The 24,995-nt window shown below is 36.1% G+C and overlaps 2 protein-coding genes across 5 annotated transcripts in view; one reads left to right on the forward strand and one right to left on the reverse strand.

Moving 5' to 3' along the window:
- LOC113230219 (protein DEK) overlaps window positions 1–3,243 on the forward strand; it is a 40,405-nt gene extending 37,162 nt beyond the window's left edge. For all 4 annotated transcript variants that reach the window (XR_003310475.1, XM_026464044.1, XM_026464052.1 and 1 more), the window contains one exon: window positions 517–3,243. Coding sequence is in view for 3 of the 4 variants with exons in the window: in XM_026464044.1 (XP_026319829.1) it covers window positions 517–531 (15 nt within the window). In the remaining variant the exon portion in view is untranslated. The remainder of the gene's footprint in view (window positions 1–516) is intronic.
- A 5,944-nt stretch (window positions 3,244–9,187) lies between these two features.
- LOC113230488 overlaps window positions 9,188–24,995 on the reverse strand; it is a 32,929-nt gene continuing 17,121 nt past the window's right edge. Inside the window, exons 7-14 of the mRNA XM_026464443.1 lie at window positions 24,294–24,457; window positions 21,931–22,085; window positions 21,008–21,096; window positions 19,722–19,906; window positions 18,229–19,157; window positions 15,994–16,096; window positions 13,784–13,886; window positions 9,188–9,741 (exon numbers count right to left, since the gene is read on the reverse strand). Coding sequence (XP_026320228.1) covers window positions 9,566–9,741; window positions 13,784–13,886; window positions 15,994–16,096; window positions 18,229–19,157; window positions 19,722–19,906; window positions 21,008–21,096; window positions 21,931–22,085; window positions 24,294–24,457 — 1,904 coding nt within the window. The 3' untranslated portion in view covers window positions 9,188–9,565. The remainder of the gene's footprint in view (window positions 9,742–13,783; window positions 13,887–15,993; window positions 16,097–18,228; window positions 19,158–19,721; window positions 19,907–21,007; window positions 21,097–21,930; window positions 22,086–24,293; window positions 24,458–24,995) is intronic.

Below are 24,995 nucleotides of genomic sequence, written 5' to 3' on the forward strand. Positions count from 1 at the left end.
CCTCTACGAGACATGGTCAGGGGTCGTTGATTGTTCGACACTCGGCCGAAGATTCAACCCCTGAGAACGCCTTGTAGAGAGATGGAACAAGTATCGGGCATATTTTTGGTTGCTTAAAAGTCATCTGTTAGACTTCTATAAACAGTAACGGATCTGCGTAGATTTTACGGACACACTCTTCACAGATGATTTTGTGGTTCTGTACATTTCATTGCCAAGGGCGTTGTTATTGTTTCCTTTAGTGTAGTTTAACTCGATACACAGCATGCTTTAGGCTTACATACATGCGCTATACTTTAACTCCGATTCTTTTGCGTGTTGACTTATCTAGCCCCTATTTAAACAAACATCGTTATCATTCTTTTAGAAATGTGTTTTTTTGGCTACTTTCCTGATTAACCAGCTTCCAATTGTAGTACTAGCGATCCCGAATTTCAATTCACGTCAAAACATTACATTTGGTTGGGAACGGTCCAGTGTTAAAACTGAATTCTAATACAATCTTATAATTTGCAGCTCATATCATCGTGAGCAGTGACCACTCGGCCGCAAAACATACATAGTCAAGTAAGCTACACCACTTAACATAGACTAATGTCCGCCCGCGACTCGCTCTGCAATCTGTTGCACATTACTTCACGTTTTCATCACACATGTAGAATCACTTGGGTCAGTAATATATAACCATATAGACCGCAGATATAAAAATGAAAGTAACTTACAATTTTGACGGAGGAGAGTTAGTTACATTTCAGAATTTTCATCGTGATTTAAATCACGATAATTATATTAGATATATAATTAGTTTTCTTTAAAAAAATTATATATGGGACACATACACGTTATCTTTTTTTCTACATAGGGAGGCAGAAGCTACATACATCAGCCCACTTCCATTACAATCTAATATAATTTTATTATTTTTCGCCTGTATAAGAGTGGATATAACTTACATTTTTGAATGTGTATTTATTTGACAGATCTACAGAAATGGCATCCCTTTGAATTAGTTTAAAATAAACTCTATTTGTAGTAGTGATAAATTAGGTAATAAAACGGGAGTCACTGATTTAAATAAAAATACTTACTAGAGGAAAACAACTAAAGAAATAATAAGTAACACTGAATGCAGGTAACAGTGATCCAATTCAAATTATTTAATTACCTGCCTTAAAAATAAATCATATAATTCAAATTGAATTTACTACACTACATAATAGGTGTTACAGCGTCGTAGAAATTTATGTTTAAAAAAACAGACATAACTTAGACTTAATTCCATTCCAAGCATAAGTACTAATTTACTTGCCCACACTAGTGTTAAATGATTAATAATTAAAATTCTTTAACTCAGCAAGAATGCTATAAATTTCTACGATTTTATTACAATTTAGGCCTAGCTTTCGGAGTCCAAGCGAACATTATCAATTTTTTTCGTACATGCAGTCCCTGCACCAATAATTTGCTGACGTAAATTTAAATGATCGCAAGAATTTGCTACACCGTTTTTAGATATAACTATGGCTACACTGTGGTATCATAATGGTCATATTCTGGCAATACGAACTCCAATTTCAGACTTGTACTGTGCAACAGATTATATAATAAAATACACTCAGTATATTCTTTACAATTTTTATTTTGTTACGAATTAAGTTGTTTGTTCTGAGTCGCGACGGTATGTGTAATTTTATGTTATAGGAATAATTCCCTTTAGATTAAGGATAATACAAGTAAACTGCTGTAGAATTTTTAATGATGTTTTATTTCAATGTGCTTTTTATGTACCTACGGACAAGGATCTTAATAAAAAAATGAAATCTCTTAGAGTAAAGCCTAATTGCATATATACAGAATTTCTTAGAAGACCTGAGACGAGTATGTGGCTGAATTACGCAAGTACTATTTAGAGGTAACACTAAAGAGCAAAAGTGCGTAGGCTCAACTATTAGGGGCCTAAACATCTAAGGGTTCCACTACACACGTCGATGTGGAATCGGATTGAGCCGGTCAAAAAATCTTTATGATAAAAAAATGGTTTCAACGTCGGTTGTTGACGTGACGCATCGTTGGTGCTGTTGATGTCTTCTGTATGCACATTTAAGCTTTTTTTTTTACCGATTATGCCGATTCCGCGGCGACTAATTTGGTGGAACTTTAACTCGAAACTCAGCCTGGCGTCCAGAGTGAAGTGGCAAAAACTTTGAAACTTTCTGAAACCCATTATTGGTTTTCAAAAGTGTATATACTGTATGTTAGGCTGACCTTCAAGTTAGACGATGAGTGCAAGGATATGATGCTTGCAATATATTGGTGTAATTCCCGTTAGATTTGCCCCTAAAGAGTATTTAATTAATTCTTTGTAGCCTTAGAAATAATCTGTCAGACACTCGTCCTGTACGTATTTTCACTAGCAACTACGTACGTGGCATTTAGTACAATATGAATGAAACGCCTTCCTGGTTATTGTTAAGGGAGTCAACACATTTCTTGACGCGAATTCGATTTAAGCCGGTAAGAAGAAGCTTTATTTTCATGTAGTAAGAACGAAAAAGTCGTTCGCACGTCTTTTACGCTCTAATTGCATCCGCATAAAAAAATTCCAGACCGCCTCAAGCCGATTCCGCAACGATAAGTGTGCTGACTACTTAATGTGAACAAAAATTTGGTGTTGGAAATTCTGCAAATATGCTTCTTGGCTGAACTTTGCGAGCTTTGACTGCCAACTCACTTCCTACTTAATAACTATGACTACAGAGTCTTAAGACCTATACAGACCGGTTTACATATAAAATTGTAAGTATGTTAAATACGCGAGGTCAAATTTTTCTATAGACCGCGTCTGACCCTAGCTGTGAGGTTTAACTAGTAAACCAAAAACCTAGCTAATTGTTAATAGAAAATTGGCAGAATAGCTTCTACAAACAAGATCCTTGTCCCCTATACATTTGGAATTATAAGTATAATATAATTTTTGTTGATATTTTTGAAATTAATATTCAGATTAAATGACGTGCTCTTTATAACAATGGGGGTTAACGTAATGTCAAAAGTCATTCAAATCCTGCCATTAAGTGCTAAATAACATCATAAGGTGTGTCGATTCTGAAATTGTCATTTTAAAGGTAACTTCTGCCTTGATTTGTGGTACCAACTTATCTATGGTAAACCACATGCCCGCATACAACCACATATAAAATGATAGAGTTATTTTAGTCCTCTGCTTCATTACCTGTATCACTGGATTACTTCGGGACCATATATTACGTTATTAAATTAAAAGAATACATTATTGTTTGACATTATCAATTGAAAATGGCAGAAAACCATTGTATAAAAGATTGAAAGCAATATGTTTTGGCATATTTTCAAAATAGTTTCAAGATATCAAAAGTACAGATTGACTTTGGTGACTATATTTATAATTGAGAAATATCGAATATGTGCATACAACAAACGTTTAATAATTTCAACATCACTTCTATTCTCTCGGCATACATATTTTCTGTTTTTAATCAATTTATCGTTTAAACGTAACTTAGAAGAATTGTTGTTTAGTTTTTTTTTCTAAAGGGGTCGAAATGTAATATTTTTTTAACATCATTGGTAGGTTGTAATCAATTTTAATTCGCAGTCTGGCACTATCGCAAAAGTACTATGGTGTAAGAATCTTTATATAAGCATAATTTTAAGATGTGTAAATAAAAACACACAGAAAAATGCAATGTTTGGGAAATGTGAGTTTATTTTTTGAAGTAAGAAAATTGCCTAATAGTCGAGCGATAAAGGCCCTTCCTTAGCTTTGGAATTAACGTTTTATCTAATTAAATGGTCAATGTAAGCAGTTTGTTATTGTGTTCAACTTACTATTATATAAAATGTATGATTGAAACACGTATCGTAAATTCAATGTAGTGTCATATACATGTAGAGTTTAACTATTTTTATGATGGGAGAAGGATAATAAAAATACAGTTTTTTAAAAAAACATTTGGAAATTTACTTCATTCGAATATTATTCATTCAAATAGTGTTTTTGTTAGCAAAATCATATGACGGTGGGTGCTTTTGTGGGGTTCGTTTCGTCTTGGCCGAATTGTCACTAAGTCCGAGGTGAGCGTTAGGTTTAAGGTTTGGGTGCACCAGGATGTTCGCAAATGCATTTCGATGTAGATTTCATAATTAAGAAAAAAAGTACAATAAAATTAACATCGAAGTATCTATATAGATATGATAATTTTCACACATCACACGCAAGATAGTTTACAAGATTGAGCAGGAAGATGTCATCAAAACTTAAAATTCTTTCTCAATGGGCGTTGTAAAATTTATTGTACTTTTCATAAAGTCTATTTTGAATAAATGCATTTATTTTACCCTAGTCTTTAAATATCGTAATCAATTTTGTATAACATAAATAGGTAGTTGGTAAACGTGTAACAAGTGACATCTGGTGTTAGGACACCTATATACATAAACTTGTCATTTCTTTTTGTATCTTACATTGTTGGTCGCTGTTTGTATTTACTTGTGCTTATTGAGTCGTATTAATATAACGATATTATAAAGCGAAACAACCTGTCATGATGGTGTTAGACAATGCACGCGTTTCCTATAGATATTGTAAAGGCGGAACCGCACTTGGCGGAACTGCACTACGGTGAAACGGTGCGGCAGTAAACTATCTTTAAGCATGCAGTCATTGTATTGCAGTGCAGTCCTGACTTGCGTTTTGTTGATGTTTCTCAATGAGATCACAATAACAACAGATGGCCATATCTCAGGAAAACGTCACAAAATACGTTAAAAAAAGCGTATTCTTAAAATTAACGTTGAGACGAAAATATTTTACAATAAATTTCAATCGGCAAAAAAATCTCCCGGCGCATCCAAACCATTGAATAACTTTTAAGATAGGTTGTAATCATTAATCATTGCATTAAATGTGTATTTGTGAATTTTTAACCTATTTCAGTTGTTTCTTTACGTGTAAATGGCCGATCTGTAGTGTAGTAGCACTGAGTGGACTCGTATGACTGGCTCTCCTTTACAATTGGAATATAGATAATAAATAAAGAAAAAAAGTTTGAAAAATTTCTCTTTTATTTTTTTCTCCTTGCCTTATACGTACAAAATATACAAAAAATAAAATTGTACACCTTGCCAAACATGTTGCAACTCTCTATAACTAGAGTTCCGAGCACAGCACGATTATGCAATAAGGAAACGTGCGTCACTGGCTAACAACAATGTCACGTTATCGATGTCAAGCGGCTGTGTCACTGGGCTCGGAATTTACCCTTGGGCTCAAATTACATTGCAGTGGAACGGAATGGAAGCGAATTTTTGTGTCGAAATTGTAAGCAAAATTAACATTATGTCAATTGTATAACGAACAAACTAGATACGAGCCAAAAAACAAGTCGCGTGTCTTCTGGCTAATTCTCGCGCATTCGCTGGAATTTCCGCAGCTGCCTAGGCGACGCCTGGCTAATTCGTGGGAAGTGGCGCGAAAGGCGGGCGCAGTGTGACGTCAAACGTCGAGGAAATACTACAGCCTCAAGGCGCAGTCGCGAGAAATCTTCGAGATGAAATTGACGATTCCGTTCCGCAGCAATGTAAATTGAACCTTATACAATATGCAGACATACATTATAAAATTATGACCGCGGGGGACGAAAGGACCATATTCGATATGAGCTTTCGTCGCCTTGCTTTTTCAATCTCGTATCTTAAAGCACAAAGTTACTGAAATGCAAAAAATTTATTGTAGATACAAAGTTTGCAGGCTGATTTCACACCACATTTCCTTCATATTCACACACTGGCTTTTACCTGTTCTCAAAGTAATGCATCCAAATTAACACCCTTGATAAGAAATTTTAAATAAATAGAAAGTTTTGCCATCTCCTCAATAATCGTTCTTTTTAAGATACGAGTTTGAGAAAGTAAGGCATCGATTTGATAGTTTGGCACACAAGTAGCGTCTCCGTAACGCTGTACTGGTCGACATGTTGGCTGGTGTACGGGGTGCCCTTATGACTTAGACTATTGGGTTGGCCAAAATGTCCGTGTGGTATAAAAGTATAAATTAAAATAATTAAAAAACTAATAAATTATTTAGTAGCCATGTGCATGTTCGGGTAATTTTAAAATCATCAGTTATCAAAGTCTTGTCCATTGAAAGATTATTATTTCTGTCTATAAAAAAAGACTGAAATAAGTGAAAATCTGACCTAACTACTAGTTTTTGAGGCTTTGTAAAGATGTGTGAGGTTTGGCAGTGTCATTGTGAAATACGACACCTTTACGATTCACCAGGTTTGGGTGTTTTTCATAAATTATAAAAATAAAACTTACCTGCCTATTTTCAATAGATAGTGAACTACTTTATCCATCGGGACAGGGTAAGGCGTCTTATTAGCCATACTGCCAGATCTTAAATTGAAATTTTTATTCAATCATTTAATTTTCTGACATTTTTTCGCGGTAGAATTAGCCTAGGTGCTCTTAAAATTCGCGCTAAAATAATATTTTTTTTTAAATTTATTAAGGCTTTGGCAAAGCCATCAGCCTAAACATGAAGTTTAATTATGTTTCTGTAAAAATGGCCGCCACAAAGAGGATAGGCAATTTGAGGCGGCGTGCTGGGATTGACTCGGGATTCCTTAAAACGGGCCGATACGGGTATTTTAGTTCGAGATTCGTATAATTTCGCGTTTTAATCTTCGATTAAGGCACAGTAGCACTATCCTATTCCACTTTAAACTAGATTCACAAAATAATTGAAAGTCAACATAAAAACGACACTTTTCCCTCCAAAAGGTCCAGATCGAATCAAAATAATATTTTTAAAATTACCATGGACAATACAAAATTTTTAAAGGAAAAAGATTTTTTTTGTTAATGGCATTAACCGCACGGATTTTTCGGCCAACTGTTTACAATACACATATAAAAGTTGACAACTTAATTTTGGGCGGTTTTCTTTTGTTTTTACAATCTTCCTTGTGATTTTTACTAAAGTTTGCCGATAAATGATATAAATATTTTAATTAATTTACTCATTTATACGTCTTTTAAATGTGGGCCTTCAGGGACCATATAACGAACAGTATAATAATATATAATCATTGCCAAATTACGTTTCGTTCATTGTGTAAATGTTTAAAGAGGTGTTTACTAAATTTCTGTTAATAAAATAACTAAACACTAAATAGTTACCCAGAAGCTTTGGTGTGAGAACTGAGAGACCGCACCTTGGGTGGTAAAGCTTTTCAATATATGCTTTACACATTCCAGGATGCGTTTTACAAAATGCTTTACAACTTGTACTAAACATTCCAGTTATTACAACTGGCAAAAATCATTTGGGCCCTCAGTCCACACACACACACGAAATGTGTGGCTTTTGTCATAAATGTTGGCGTTGTCAACAAAATATATTATTTTAATTGCGCCTTTTGGCGCCTAAACGTTGGCGTTCTTGATCAATATTAACCTTAGACTATGGAAACCAAATCAATATTAACTGACAACATACATTGCTGGCGGTCAAATAAGCGTACAAAACTAAATTGTCAGCTTTTAGAACATAAAAAATATTTACGTCATAATAATTGTATATGTATATGGACACTACATATAAAATAATTCACAAAGGTAGAGATCCAATTAAGTACACTGTACATTATAGAATTGGACGGCTTGATTTAATTGATAATATAAATTAGTTAAGCTTATAGTACTAATAAGAGAATGTTAGTCAGTCTCAGAGGTGGAAAAATATAGAAAAAGCTTATAAAATTATATACATTTTTATGGCTTTTTATAATAAAATACAAAAAATTATGATCGCTCATTATTATCATACAAATAATTAATTGGTTAAGCTGAAATTGTAGCATTTAAACATCGGAATGACATTTGAATTCTAATACCGATATCGATATAAAGTATTTGCCTCACGAGTCCATACTACTTCAGCTTGAATTAATTTTTTTCCCGTACTAATACGGTTCATTTTGCTTGGGTCGAGCGGCTGGAACACTGGCTTTATTTCAGAATTTATTTTTTCACAAACGAAGTTAAAGCCTTTTGAAAAATGTATATCGTATACTATACGTGTACTATTTAGTTCAGTTGATATAAAAAAATCATTGGCATGTAAAAAGCCTATTGCATTGCTATACAGCGGTTTTCTTATCAAATTTCGAGGTAAGTTCGTGTTTTTTTTTCTACCGTGAAAATTTTTAGGAATTGTGTTTTCACATCGTATACTAATCAGTGTATACCCTCAATTTTACTAAATATTTTTTCCAAAGTGATTCAACATTGTCACTGTTATGCGGAGTCAACCAAAGCCATTTCATATTCATCGCCGAGCTCCTATTCACCCCTCTAAATCGCTCTCCTTTATAAAATCCTCCAAGAATAGTCCTTTGTTTCCTAAAGCCGGCCCATTTTCACCTATCATGATATTTATCAATTTATCGCAAGCGTAAACCTTGGTACCGAATATTAACGTTGCTATGGCTTAGTTTCTGACTTAGACCTCTTAAAAAACTCAGGCCAACATCACCATTAATGATAAGTTATATTTGACGGCCCCGGTGACCCCGAGGTCGAATTCACAGGCATGTCGCACGACTTGTTCGTCTCGTCATAAGAGCTCCGGCTTGACTAACGACAATTTTCACGTCTCGCCACTGGCTTTTGCTAAAAACGTCCTCGGTCTTATTAAGGTACGTTCGATGAGGTTCACCCCTTATTTATTTATATATTTTTATTTTTTATATTATATACTTTTGTCGGTATTGGTATTTGTGGAAAAGCCAAACTAACATCCAGCTTTCGAGAACAGAAAACCTGAAAAACGTGATATATAGTGAAATCACAACCAAATTGTCTCCCTAAACTTTTGTTAAAATTTTGTAATATTACATACCTAAAAAAGTTTCCATGATTTTTTTTTCTGCGAAAATAGAATTAGGTATACTCGTATTTGTAATAAAGAACGTGACCGTGAAATTGGGCAAGCGTTCGGATTTTAACCCGGCGCTTTGATAAGCTGGGTTTAAATCTGGTAAAATCCATTAACGCTCAAAATCGAGAGCAAAAACGTTTACAACTTGTAAATCGAGTTTTGTTCAAAAATGATATTATTATAAAATGATGATTTGCCTTCCTATTGAATCGTATCCGCTTAAAAACCTCATTGAAATGAATCGATACTAAAAATCGTTAGATCGTATTGCACTTGAATCGATCTTCATAAGAATCGAATCGTATATGCATCCTTATTAGTGAGAATCCACAGGACTGGAAGGTAGGTACTGTTGTGTGGACATGCCTCTTTTTCATCTAAAAATATTTTTAACATCGTTTCATAAAAGTATGTTATCGTATCGTCATTTCCGCCTACGATTTTTGACAGAAATGGGTAAAAACACGGTTAAAACCAGGGCGGGTTGATTTTGCTGTAACCCACTGTCTATCTCTGAATGTGACTACATAAAACAGTGACCTTGGCTGCACTGTTCTTAATACTAATGATATATTGTGGCTATAGCTTAGTCTCCGGCTTAGGCCCTTGTTTCCGAAACCCAGGCCGTCTTCGCCTCTCGTGGTAGTTATCCAACTCTCGCGGGTAAAAACCCTCGTATGTTGCGCTCTGCAGCTGCGATGTTGCAGAGCAGTTGGACCGGCGATCGCTGTCGTTGTCGCCGCTGTCCACGTCGCCTGGAGAATAGGCAGATTACATTTTTATTAATACGCCCAGTTCAATGCATAAATAACATTAACAATAAAAGAGTTTTCATCTATTTCTCACAGATGGCGCTATAGCAAAAAGTCGTTAAAAACAAAAAATAAGGATCTGCAACAAGCACATAGAAAAATTAGTAAGCTCTGCTATTTCGTTCCGTAGCTCAGTTGGTAGAGCGTCAGGCACGGTTTGCTGAAGGCACCGGGTCGAATCCAGTCGGATCGGAGGAATTATTCTTAATGCTCTATCTTTGTATTAATAATTATATTAGAACAAACTAGTGGAGTAATTTCCCAAAAAAAATTATATCACGGTCATTGACTTACAAATAAATGGACGACGGGTCTAATACACAAACCACGAAAAAAATGTCCCAAGTCAACCTATTTAAACGTAGTGACATGTAAAGGAATATGAAAAAGCTAAAACGTTGAATTTAAATTGTAATGTTATCGCAGTACTGTCTAATCTTGCTTGCTTCGCTGTCAGTCGAACAAACGAAGACTAAAGCGTGAATGACGCTCTGTATACGATTTTAACGCCCTATAAGTTCGGACACTTTTAGCGCGGACCCGACGTCCATATAATTGTAAGTCAATGATCATGGTACTTATTAAAATAAACTTAAAATTACATTAAAATAGCTATTATCTCGAAATTATGAATGCACCAAATACAATAAAAATACACTTTTAAATACAAAACCACTGTCAGACTCAGACATATTAACTAAAAATAACGGATAACTCACGTATTTAAGTTGAATTTTTGCTCGACATATATCGAACCAATTCGTGGTCCTTAATCATTACGTCGAGTCACCGCCGCGGAATCTCATGATTAAAGACCACGAATTCTAACTTCACGAATTGGAAGAAAAAAAAATCGGCTTAAATACGTGAGTTATCGACAATCTAATCAACGTCTGAAAAGACTCGTATGTCATGGTGAGCACCATATTACCACCTTTGCAAGTAGACAGTTTTTTGTTATAGGCTCTCTTCTGTACAATAAATTACATAAAATTCACAATCTCGTTGGCCTATGCAATTACGAAGTTAAATCTAAATTGGAAAATTGGCTAAAGACTCTTGATTACACGAGTACTGAAGCTCTACTAGATTATAATTATTAAATTGATAAAATTAGTAAATTTTACTTTTAATTTAAACTTGAACTTGATTTCATTTTAACTTGAATTGAATTAATCCTTATACACATACACTCTCACTCACACACACACACACTTACACAGCCATTTATTTATTTTTATTTATATAGATCACGAAGTATATTTTATTTCTTTCTTTATTTTCTTACTTCTTCATTAGAATCACCCTTTTAGAAATTATAAAATCTTATTTTTTTCTTTTTTGTTACACGCATGCCTTTCACTGTAGTTGTAAACCATAACCGTACAGACTCACTTATATTTATATACTTTATAATGATTGGATTCAATAGAAGTTTTGATTTTTTGTAATAGTTACCCCTAACTGAACACTGCCTTCTAAGATACAGTCTTTGATTAGTTTAGGAGGCAGAATCTCTAAATTTGGTACACCTTATTTTATATTTTGTGCTACGTTATATCTATACCAGGCAGAATCTCTAAATTTGGTACACCTTATTTTATATTTTGTGCTACGTTATATCTATACCAATAAAATTTTGTTAAATAAATAATAAATTGCTGCTCTGTACTAATTATAAGGCAAAAGTGTTAATAAAGATATTATTATTATTATCCGTTATTTTTAGTTAAAAATACACTTTGTTATTGCACACTACAACAAAAGCAAGAAACAATAGGGGAACCAAAGTTGAACCAAATTTGATTAATTTTGGTATAGTGATAGATGGGACATACACACATCAAAAAAAGTTTGCGATCACTTCGAAAAACTGAAATCTTTTTTGTTACTGTAGATTATATTATGATTTTTTCTTCTTTTTAGATTCTTTATTTAAAAATAAATTAGAACATAAAACAATGACCCCGTTCAATTGTTTTTTCATATAAAAAGGCTTTCAGTCCTAGCTTACGCTCATTCAGAAATCTGATTTAGTCAATTATAAGCGATTCAAGATATTTTTCGCGGAAAGTTGTGATTGAAAAAATGCCAAGAGGATTATCAGAGGTTTTACAAGCTAGAATAGTAACTTTGAGGGGAGAAGGATACACCACGAGAGTAATAGCACGCAGACTTGCTATATCCCAATCCTGTGTCGTGGCTACGTTGCAGAGGTATCACGGAATGGGGAATTTAGCTGACCGACCCCGCAGCGGTCGCCCAACTGTTTTGACAGCTGCCCAAAAGCGCTATATTAGATTGCTGGCAGCCCGTGATCCAACAATCAACGCCACTAAAATAAAAGCAGAAGTCAGGGCCGCATCTGGGCTTGAAGTTAGCACGCAGACCGTTCGCAATTGCTTGCACCAGACTGGATTACGAGCACGGAGGTCTTGGCGAGCTCCGCTCAATTCCCGGCAACGTCAACAACGAAGATTGCAGTGGGCTAGACTTCGGCAAAATGAAGAAGGTGAGGACGAAAACATTTGGCAAAACTGTCTCTTCGTTGACGAATCCCGAATCAGCACTCATCCAGATAACCGACGTGTCCGTATCTGGAGAAGACCAGGCGACCGTGAAAGACAAAGAACTGCCACTGGAACAGTTCAGCAAGGCGGAAAATCGGTGTCATTTTGGGGTGGCATTATGATTGGAGCTAGAACGCCTTTGATCCCGTATCGGGGCTTCATGACAGCAGACATGTACAAAGCAGTTGCTATTGATGATATCGTCAGACCATTCCGAGTAAACCATGGGCACCAATTTGTACTGGTCGATGATAATGCGCCCGCACATCGAGCTCAACGAGTCAATGCTGCTCTTCAAGAATACGATATCACACGATTAGACTGGCCTGCCGGCTCGCCCGACTTAAACCCAATAGAGCACGCGTGGGATGCTCTTAAACGAGCAGTATGGAACCGTGAGCCACGTCCCCAGACAGTTCCAGAGCTCAGGGAAGCCGCTATTGAAGAATGGGATAGGTTACCCCAGGAAATGCTGGATAACTTGATCCTCAGCATGCCCAGGAGGATCTTCGCATGTATTCGAGCCAGGAGAGGAGTTATTTTATATTGAATTCACACCTTTTAATAATAAATTGTTGTTTAAGTTTAATTAAACAGTCATTTTCTTTCTATGAAATTTCTATCACTATTACATTATGATTAATGGCTCAATTTTTAAAAATAAATAATAAAAAATAGTTTTATATTTTAATTTCAAACAGGGTATTCCTATTTAAAGAAAGCATACAACATAGATTTTTTCTTGATAAAGTTAAATTTAAAGAATTATAGGAGCTTATGCTATTGATCGCAAACTTTTTTTGATGTGTGTAGGAGAAGGAATAGTCTAACTTTTAATGAAAGTTAATATGGAGAACTAATAATTTCTTAAGTACATAGTACAGAAGGCTACTCTAAATTTTTATTCTACGTAGACGAAGTCGCGGTATATATACAAGTATATATAATTTCGAAGTAAATCTATGTGCTTGTTCTTGCATTGGGTTTAAACGACTTATTTTGCCGTCACTGTCACCTGTGAGAAACTCCTTAAAGAAATTAGATTCACAAATTTCGATAATTTCAAATAGATCAATTTATATTACATTAAATATTGTTGGCTGTCTCTTTTGATTTTTTTAATGATTTCTAATTTAGTTGCCTCCTGTTTATAACTTCAGGTACACGGTAAGGGTTTTATTCTATTTCATTTTCTGTCACATAACCTTATTTTTGTTTACTGCTGTACTATTAGCGATTGGGGAGCCAGCAGGAGTGCCATAGCAGAGCACGTACCTAGTTTGGGCTCCCATCTCCCATATGTAAGCTCTATGTTCAACCCTTATATTTTGTACTTGTTGCAAGATAAGGATATGATTCTATTAGGACACACATTTATTAACTACCGTATAAAGTAAAACCAAGTTTCAACTCACCATCGCTGCTGTTGTTGCTGGGCAGATGGGTGTCGCGCAGCCGCGGTCGTCGCCGCCAGTAGCGGAATTCGCGCGGCAGCGTGTAAGACCGCGGCAGGGAAATCTGAAGCATAGTTCAAAATAAACTCGAAAATCTTTAATTAAATTTTTTTATTGAATTGATATTCAATTATTTTTAGTGAAATTACTCCACTACTTTGTTATAATTATTAATACAAAGATCGAACACTCAGAAAAAAATCCTTCGATCCGGTCGGATTCGAACCAACGTCTTCTTGCATACCGTGCCAGACGCTATACCAACTAAGCCACGGAACGAACCAACGGACCTCACGAATTTTTCTATGTGCTTGCGTCGTGTCTTTGTACTTCGAAAATCTTTGTTTCATAATTAATAATAATTCTTTATTTCGGACCATAAAACGTTAGTTCGTACGTTCTTAACTTGCACTATCCAATGTTTCAGGATAGGACAATCATACTGCCGTTTCGCTAACTTTTTTCTTTTTTTTTACGCACACACTCAACATAGCCCCGCACTAGGGAAACACCGTGTCGCGGGTGCCATGGACACACAAACACAAATTACACCCAAACTCACGAGAGAAATAAATGTAGGCCATACACAAATTTCTCCCGACCCCGGAATCGAACCTGAGACCTCTGCGTGGCATGGTAACCGTTCGGCCACGGAGGCAGTTATATATAATATATAACTAAAACGCGTCTGAAGTGACAAAATATTTTTTTCAGATGCCATAAAAAGTCAATAACCCAGTTTTGAATATTGAAATTGTTTGATGATATTTCACCTACACGTCAATAGGTTAGTTTCTTTTATTTTTTTCCCATCCTCTAAGATTAGTTCCGACAAGTCGAACACGTTAATTAATTTTAACTGTTTTTAAAAGAGACTTTTGTGTTCTATCTTTTGCTATTTAAATTGGATGTTTGAACATTAGCCGCGTTTCGGTTAGTGGACGGCAGCATACCTTCCCGCTATAGCATAGTACCACAGACTACTTTGAGCCTCACGCGTCTCATCAGCGAGACAATCGTTTTGCGCATGATGGCCTGGAAGCTGTCCGTGTGAACCACCGCAAACATACCCGTCTTAGATAAGCAAGAGTGGATTGCATGCGAAAGCGATGCACGTCTCTAGTGCGCCGGGTGCGAGCTAGTCTTATTCTAGGCTCGATAGCGAACAGCCTCGATTGTCCGTACATGATTTTGTGATTTTTTTTATAACACCAAGTGACGGGACGGACAAGTCTTGCGCCTGCTGGTAAGCGACACGCCTATCCATAACAGTTGCAGTGCTGCCTTCCTTGTTATAACTAACGTATTTGCTTTTCGGTAACTTTCGAGATATTGGCTTCTTTTTTTGCTAGTAAAGAATATCAGTGATTGATTGTACTTAAAAATATAACTCAAAATAAATAAGAAATAAAAAACCGATTAGAGGGGGTTGTACCTAGATCTCGTTTCGCTGATCCCAGATTATGTTAATAACTTAATTTCGTTAGCAATGTCGATTACGTCGGTTATAATAAGAAGGACAGAGTGCCACTCAGTACCACTGCGTCCGTCATCCTGAGACATAAGTTGAAACTATTTTTTCCGATAGCCTGTCTACATTCGGCACGGCGCACGACTTTTTTTGATGACAGTTACCTGTTATTATATAAAAAAGTCTAAGATTTAAATGTTCCTTACATTATTTATTTATAGCCATTAAGAAGCCATTTTCGTCATTAATTGACGATGAATTAGGTAGGTACGGCTTTTCGCAAGAAACGTTTATAAAAAAAGTCTCTGATTCGTCGGCGAATACTTCACTCAAAAAAAGCGCATCTAACTCGTCGGTTCCAGGCATACTGTGTACGATATTTCTGTAGTTTAGTTAATTTCTTTCTTCTTTTATTTAATTTCTCCTTGGAGGATGTACTTTATACGGCAAGCCATATACGCGGCCGGATACAACCCGAGAAGTGGGTGAACGTGTCACTCATCTAGGCTCTGAGGTCGATGACACTACTTGGGTACCCGAGGCCGGAAGGCGACTATGGGATCGGCCGAGAAGGCCAATGCTTTCGTTTCGTTAGTTTTGGGAGGTTTTAGTGGGTTCAATGACGACCGGGAGCAGATGAGGAATTTGGAGGAGGCCTTTGGTCAGTAGTGAGATACAATAGGTTAATAAAAAAACATACCTGACTATCGATATCGCTGGGCGGTCTGGGTGTTTCTCTGGCAGGCGCTTCTGGGCTGGACTCCTCACCACTGCTACCACCGCCTTCCTCTTTCTTTCTACTCCTGTATAATAGATAATAAATATTTTATGAATAACATTAAAATTAAACCATAAATCGATTTTTTTTAAATAGCGACCTGTCTCAAATCTACTCTTCTTTCTTATTATTGACCAAAATACAGGAAAAATAATTATTTACTAATTACAAGCTTCACTCACAAAAGCCCTTCCGGCTTTATCCGCGGCGAAGGAGTTCACTCTATTTAAGTAAAGATACAAGATAATAGAGCAAAAATCTTTAAAAAAACTTACTTAATTACTTCTAGAAAGGTACAAAAACATGCTCACTTACATGTGCATATAATAACAATTACGCAATTTATAAAAAAAAGTTATATGTTCAGTTTTAAAAAAATGTTTCTTAATGTATGATTTATAGTGTTTGTTGTTTTGATAATTACATATAAATTCCTCACTCATTTTGTTCATTAATGCAGGTAACAAATATTTCCAATTTATTTTTCCATAATAACTAATTCGGTGGAAGCACCTTGTAAATTATCAAATTTGTCAAATAATAATGAATGAATGAAATATTCTTTATTGCACATTAAAACTTACAATGACAACATAGAACAACAATGTAATCGCAGAGTAAGATAATGTACAATAGGCGGCTTTATTGCTAAGTAGCAAATTGCTACCAGGCAGCTTTAGGGTAGAAATTTAACACAAAGGTTTAAATTTAAATTATTAATACAAAGGTCGAACACAAAAAAAAATTCATTTGATCCGGTTGGATTCGTACCAGCGTTTTCAGCATACAAGGCCGACGCTCTCCCAACTAAGCTACGGAACGAACCAGTGGATCCAACGAATTTTTATATGTGCTGTGCTTTGTTTTTGGCATTTTAACGACTTTTTGCCGTAGCGCCATCTGTGAGCGATCTATGAAAGTTTTTCTCCACTCAGTCAAGGTACCTTTACAGCTACCAGCGGCTGACTAGAAAAGTCGCTTTAATAATTGTAATATAATGTATAATTGTAATATAAAAAGATTATTGACTATCACAACCATTGACTTATAATTATATGGACGTCGGGTCCGCGCTAAAAAGTGTCCGCACTTGTAAGGCGCTAAAATCGTATACAGAGCGCGACACTCCGCTTTAGTCTTCATTTGTTCTACGGACAGCGCGATACTGCGATGACATAACAATTTAAATTTCGAATAGGTTGACTTGGGACATTTTTTTCGTGGTTTTTGTATTAGACCCGTCGTCCATTTATTTGTAAGTCAATGATCACAACGAGTAATTTCACAAAAGAAAATAATTGAATATCATGGTAGTAAAATATTAGTAAATAAACTGAAGTTTGTCAATCTTTTTAGACATTTGTGATCGTGTTTGATGCAGTCGATGGAAATCTAGACGGGCTGCGTTTTTGACAAACAAAAATGACCGTATGTTGGCATGCTTGTCAAACAAAAGGTAGGTTGTCGCCTTTAGAATAATCTTACCTTTCGATACCGCCAATCATCGAGTATATAACCAGAAATAGAGACGAAATAAGGGCCATCCATTCCTGGCAACTCATCAGGCAAATGGGCCTTATATCACTTTTAAATATCAACTCTCTTTTGCAAATATCAAATCACAAATTATAAAACTGAAATAGTACAGCGCCAACAACTGACCTGTGTGTACGTCTCCGTATATTCCAAAAATATTCTGTAATTATTGTAATAAAGATAATATGTGTAACAATGGGGGCTGTTCCATTAGGTGATGGTGGTGTGGGAAAAACAGCAAAACATCTAATTACAAAACAAACGGAATCACATTTCATCCGTAATTAGATATGTAATTTTGCAATTTTCGTCCATTATAGCAAAGGTCAAGTTAAACTGGTCGATTTGAAGTGAAACGGGGTTGACGGGTTTCGTCAATTGTTTCGAATTCGGTCTGGTCAATCGGAGCACAGTTATCACAGTAATGATTTGGCAGAATAGTTTTTAAACAAATTAAATGACATTTTGTCTCTATTTCTGGTATATGTACTCGATGTTCCCGAATTTAGTGAAATAAAATATGGAAACAAAGAACAAAATTGTCTATAGAGAGACTATGACTGGTTTAGAAGTAATATAGTTAATCACCGGGTTTAAATTATATTTATTCCAAATACTCACGTATAAGGCGGACCCCAATGACAGCAGACCTGTCGATTGCATCCCTCCAAATAGTGAGGCGCTAATAAAATTTCCGGCGTGCGGCACCTCTGCATTTTCCTATCTTTCTTCCCTCCCAGTCCTCCGTAAAATACCCTCTCGCAATTCTGTCCGTACTGATTACAACTTTCGTAAGCATTTCTAATACTATCTATACTTTGCACATTTGACAGCGCGTTGTGCAACGCAGATACGTACTGGTCTTTCGATTCGTATTTAAAATTCTGATTTTCGCAATAACTAGAATATTCACCCAAATTCTGCCTTTCTTCTGGATATATTGAATTGGTCTGTACGATTCTGGGCTTGTCAATATCGTAGTTGTTAGTCACATCTGGTATGTTATAATTTCTGGGGCTGTTTGTTACGTTTCTGGGACTATTGCACCCGTTCTCGTAACGGGTTTCTGTTATTAAATAATTTGGTGATCTTATCGGTGTGCGGTTGATATCATTGCGTAGGTTAGTTGGGTTTTCGTAGAAAGTTCTGGGGTTTTCGTATTTTAGTCTGCGAAGTTTCACATCGTTTAGATCTGATGCGTTTTCGTTTTGGAAATTTTGAACAGTGTAATCGGGCTTTATTTCTGTGTAAGTAGGGTATATGTTACAAGTGTGGGGTATGGGGTAGTTTTGGTAGGCAGGAGCGGGTAGGGGTATGGCGGGTGTTGCCGGTGTGGTGGTGGCGTGTGTTTTGGCTCGAGGTATGGGGGCTCTTTGCAGACTGGAGTATATTTCGTGTGGTGCGGGGGTGGTACGGGCAAGTTTGCCCTGTTTGATTTCTTCTTCAATGACGCGAAGTTCGGCGAGTTGTTTTTGTTTTTTCTCTTGCAGTTTCTGCTGTATGTTCACGCGTGAGCCTACGCTTGAACCCTCGTTCTCTGATGAACCACCCTGGAAGTAATTAATCAGTAATTTATAGCTAATTTACGTGTGAAAACAAAGGTTGTATAAAAGTTGACATGTAATAACAAAACAGTACAGAGTACTAAAAAAACCCGACCTCAAAAGTCATTCATCCCCTAGTTCAAAAAAGGAGGAGGTAATAATAACAATTTATTATTGATAGAAAGATCGAACAAGCATAAAAAAAAATGCATTATTTATTATTTATTATTAGAATTTAAAAAGGTATACAATATACTTAACTAAACATAGTCCTACAAAACTGTATAATATACAGTTTGACTGCAGGACGTTTGACTAAACAAGTCCCAATTGAGCAAAAAGTTACAAACTGTACTCAATGCGGTTTAAAATACTTAAATAATATAATAAAAAAAATAATAAAAAATAAAAAAAAAATCAATTTTTTTTTACACCTTGTATTATAGTTGTTATCAATCGTACACAACAAAGAATCACGAGACAGTACAAAATATTTATGTTGTAAACTAACCGGAAGAATTTATTTTTCGATCCAGCTGGATCCGAACTCCCAACTGAGCTGAGACTTACATGGTGATTGTGAGCGGCTGGAAGGGGCCTCCTCCAGAAAGCCGAAGCGGGGGCGGGGGCGACGGCGGCAGGCGGCGGCACGAAAGACGTCGGCTTCTTCTTCTTTCGGCCCCCGGCGGGGTTCGCGAATCGGCAGTTGAACACACCTGGGATCGCTGCGTTGTCTGCTTGACCCAATTGCTTACCTGTCCGCAAAATTCAATACAGTTTTTGTGGGTTTCGGCTTCTGTCTCACTGAGGACAATTCTGCTAGTGTTCGGGTTGAAAGATACACGGTATGTGACAAATCGATACCTCGTATGAACTTTATTTTTTGGTCATTTTCTGTTATTTCTGTAAACAGCCATATTTATTTAATAATATAATATTAGTAAATAAATATGATAAATATATGATAAATATAACGGTAGATCCTAAGAAATTACGGTGTATCGGGTCAGAAAAAAAAACAGCGTAATTACGGTATATTACACTTTCAATAGTGTAACTTTTCCGAAATAAGCTTTTATGAATAAATAACGCACACACTCAACATAGTCCCCCCCGCACTAGGGAAACCTTGTGTCGCGGGTGCCATGGACATACTCATAGACAACCTCAAATTACACCCAAACTTGCGAGGGAAATAAATGTACGCCATACAAATATTTCTCCCGACCCGGGAATCGAACCTGCGACCTTTGCGTAGCAGTCCGGCATGGTAGAGTATACTAGCATACTTTATCTTCAATTTGGGCAAAAAATAATAATTATAAATGCATAATTTACTTTTCATTCTAAAGGAAAATTTGAATTATAATAAAAAAAATGAATTGAACATTTACAAAAATGAGGAGATGTATTATTAAAGTTAGCCTAAATCTGATCATTTTTATAAATCAACGACAGTTAAATACAATTTTCTGTAAATACCTCTTCATTTTTATAAATATGTTGATTTAATCTTTTAAGCATTTCCTCGTCAGGCTTAAAATTGACGCAGCTTGTCCATGCCGTTGGATAAACTGCTGCGTTAAAAGATTCCCTTTTATGGAGCGGGTTATTATTAATTTAACCGCATATATCGATCTCGCACCTCCTTAATTGAGTTTTACTACAAGATTTTGTCACCGTTGTCATGCGTCGACGGTATAGAGTACGGTGTATTTACCGTAATTACGGTGCACATGGCAACACTGATTAGAGGTATCGATACTCCCTTGCAAATGTCCATAAACGATGGGTACTTGCCATAAGGTGCATATTCGGCGGTTTACACAGAAAAAAAACAAATAAAAAACACTTACCCTTTTTGTTCTGCGACGACGCGTTCGTGCTATTAGTGCCTTGTTGGTTCTCTCCGAGCATATAGCCCAGTCTCCGTACGTGAAAATATCTGAAAAACGAAACACGCCGGTTTAAGTGGACAGTGCATTAGAAAACTTAATTAAAAATTAAGAAAAAATGTTGTCTAGTCTGCGAAATTCATAAAAAATACTTTTATTGCTACCTTAAAGTTTTAAATATTGTATCATTGCGCACAATACTAAAAATGGCCTACAACCAATTTTTCTAAATTATTTATTTATTGAGCATTGACTACAGAAAAATTGGCTATAAAAAGGTAACAAATAATTAAGAAAGTCAAAACGTAATATACTAAAACTAATAATCGAGGTACAGAGTACTAAAAAATCGACCACAAAAGTCATTCATCCTCTTGTTTGCCACCCTTAGAGGTGGGATATTTTCTTCAAATTTAAATGGGGCCACTGTTGAGGTACCCTCTTTCTAATAGAAAAGAATCAACAAATCGGTTCGCAAATGAGTTATCGCGCAATAATCATATTTACAAAAAAAATATTTATTTAATATTTCAATTAAGAACCTCCCGTCTCTGTCTCTGTAGTCGGTTAAAATCTCGCCATTTTAGTGCCATACAGCCAAGTTGTTTTAAAAAGGTCTATGGATAGAAAAAAAAAACTAAAGTTTTATTGTTTTACTTTAAATGGCACTAGAAAAAGTGACTTACCTATGCACAATGCATATTCGCTTTACCGCCTATTAATAACTTATTTTGTAAGCATATTTTTATTATGTCCCGGGTAAGGGTTCAATTCCCGGTAGGACCAAATTGGGAAATTAACTTTCTACATTGGTTTTGAATTTCATAGTCTGGTACATTATGATTTATTCACAATGCGAATTTTGTGTAATTGACACGACATACCTATAGTAAAGCAGCATGAATCCGACGCCGGCGAGGAAGGCTGCGGCGGCGGCGGCGGCTGTGTGCGCCGGCGGCGGCCGCGCCGCACGCCCCGACCAGTACCAGGCCATCACCAGCACCCAGTTCTCCACGCACATCACCACGTAGAAAGTCACCTGCGGAGAATATTAGGAACACATTTTCACAAGTCGTTGAAAGACCAAGTACAAAGACACGACGCAAGCACATAGAAAAATTCGTGAGGTCCGTTGGTTCGTTCCGTGGCTTAGTTGGTATAGCGTCTGGCACGGTATGCAAGAAGACGTCGGTTCGAATCCGACCGGATCGAAGGAATTTTTTCTGAGTGTTCGATCTTTGTATTAATAATTATAACAAACTAGTGAAATAATTTCACCAAAAATAATTGAATATCAATTCAAAAAAAATTTAATTAACACATTTTTATTCAAGGTTCAAAAACACCACCTCAGAACACGCTGCTGTTTTTAGGGTTTTTTTTTATTTAGGGTTGGAACCCTGAAGGACTTTTATTTTCTCCGTTTTGGCTTGGTACATTGTCAGGATCTTTTGTGAGTGGGTAAAGGACACGTCTGGTGTTCTACCTAAATACATAACTCAATTTCACTTGAGGTGTGGGTTGGTTCTTGTTTGCATAACTATGTCCAATTTTGGTATTACACAAAAAAAACATCCACAGTGGCGCCACAGCAGCGCTTCTAATAAGAGTCTAATTTGAAGGTGCCCTGGGTGATGTTTTAGAGATAGCAAAATTTTAAGTACATTGTTAATAGCGCTCAAAAAACTGAATAAAACTGTACATAAACCAATAATAATTATATTAATACAAACATCGAACACAGAAAAAAATCCTTCGATCCGGCTGGATTCGAATCAACGTCTTCTAGCAACCGTGTCAGACGCTATCCCAACTAAGCCACGGAGCGACCCAGTGGACCTTACGAATTTTTGTATGTGTTTGTTGTAGATCTTTGTTTGGATTTTTTAACGACTTTTTTTGTCGGAGCGCCATCTGTTAGAAATCTAATTCTTCACTCAGCCAGTATTTAACTACAATAACACATAATTTAATTTAATATCTGCATTATAGTTGTGCTAGTTTGCATTTATGATAAGTCATTTATACGGTTATGTTCTATGGTTTTTTTTCTTAAACCTAGTGATGTCCAGCAAGCAACAAGATAGTACTATTATGTGATTAAAAAATATATGTAGTATGGTATAGTTCATAAGACTACTTACTCGTGTTATGTTAATTTTGCCGAAAAAAAATTAACAAATGATTTAAGTAACTAGAAAATTCTCAAAACTTGTATGGGTAAAGTAAACATTTTATTTGGTAACACTGTATGTTGCACTCACTGCATATTGCACATCAATACAAGTGCCTTGTATGCGTCTTGTTGTTTGTTGTTTCTGTACTTCGTGATCTCAGACGGATTTGTCTACTTCTAAATTTCTATACTATTTTAATAACTAGTACCATGCCGGAATTAATGATACTAATTAAAGTGGACGTTTTACGACCTTTATTATACTTGTAAACAAGCTCACTGGTTACGACTATAAAACTATCTGTCACAAAAAGGGGTTACTGTCTTGGCTCGACTATAGTTTGTTATAATTAATTATGAATACAATGATCGAATACTTAAAAAAATCCTTCGATCGAAGGAAACCAGCATCTCCTAGCAAACCGTGTCAGACGCTATGCCAATACGAGTAATTTCACAAAAAATGCAGGTGTGTCTTTTTTCCACTAAACAGAGTTCCTTTCACATGACTCCGACTTTTCGTGATATGAGCGGCTAGGGAGCGGAATTCCCTTGAATACTTGTTTCCCGAGCGCTATAACTTGGACCTTTCAAGGCGATAGTGTATAGGCATTATTTAAGTGTGCATGCTATATCCTCGACTTCATCGTCACTTTCCATCAGGTGAGATGGAGGTCAAACGCGCACTTATTTTTTATATATAAAAAGAGTATTGCGAATAGATAATATTGGAGATATTAGGCAAGTAAAAACTTAACTGCCTCTGTGGCCGAACGGTTACCATGCTGGTCTGCCACGCAGAGGTCCCAGGTTCGATTCTCGGGCTGGGAGAAATATTTGTCTGGCCTACATTTATTTATCTCGTGAGTTTGGGTGTAATTTGTAGTTGTCTAGTTGTCAGTATGTTGAGTGTGTGCGTTATTTATTTATTAAGTAAAAACATCCAAATAATTTAAAAAAGTTGTTTACATTGTCTGAGTCAGGTTGTTTTTGTCAAAATTGTAACTTCATGCATTAGTGATGTAAAGACAGACTTGCAAGGCTTGCTACAATAGTAAAAGAACGACTTACCATCTTTTGTCTATGGTTAAGCTCCTGTAGATTGACGTAAGCGAAAACGTAGACGCAAGCGATGAGCGCGGAGAGACACGCTTTTCGAGGCCGCGAAATGCGCTCGCCGTGAAACACATTCTTGGGGGATATTAGCCATAAGAACATTGAAACCCAATGGAGACCTGTGTGGAAAATTGTTAAGCTTGTATTTTTTATTAGTGCCTTAATTGTACCTCCACAAGGTCCTAATTAATCAGGTTAACCTATAGTCGCATAAAACAGTTTTTGATAACATTATCAATAATACTCTGTATTAAATAAACTATTAGACTTAGAATAATAACGCATAGAATGATAGTTTCATATCAAACGAACTGTCACAAGTGAGGCAAAAACCAAATTCAGGTAGGCGTAAGCAACTTGTAACTACGCTCGTCGGCACGCACACAAATATACAAATAATGATGCCATGGAATAACATTTCCCTCAAAAGTGGGGAAATTGTATCTTGCTTAACTCATCATTAAGTTAAAGGTGCCTACAGATTTGCCCGACATTGTCGATCAGGTGCCTACAGATGTGCTCGGTTTTGTCGATGAAAAACGAATATAGCACTTATTTGTAAATCCAAGATGGCGGACACGATTTTTCAAAATATGCTATATGGGTATCCTTTTCGAGGTATTTGGGGATGCTCATTACGAATATGGCACTCATTTC

Source organism: Hyposmocoma kahamanoa, unplaced genomic scaffold (genome assembly GCF_003589595.1).
Source record: "Hyposmocoma kahamanoa isolate Upper Pololo Valley unplaced genomic scaffold, ASM358959v1 101, whole genome shotgun sequence".
NCBI lineage: Eukaryota > Metazoa > Arthropoda > Insecta > Lepidoptera > Cosmopterigidae > Hyposmocoma > Hyposmocoma kahamanoa.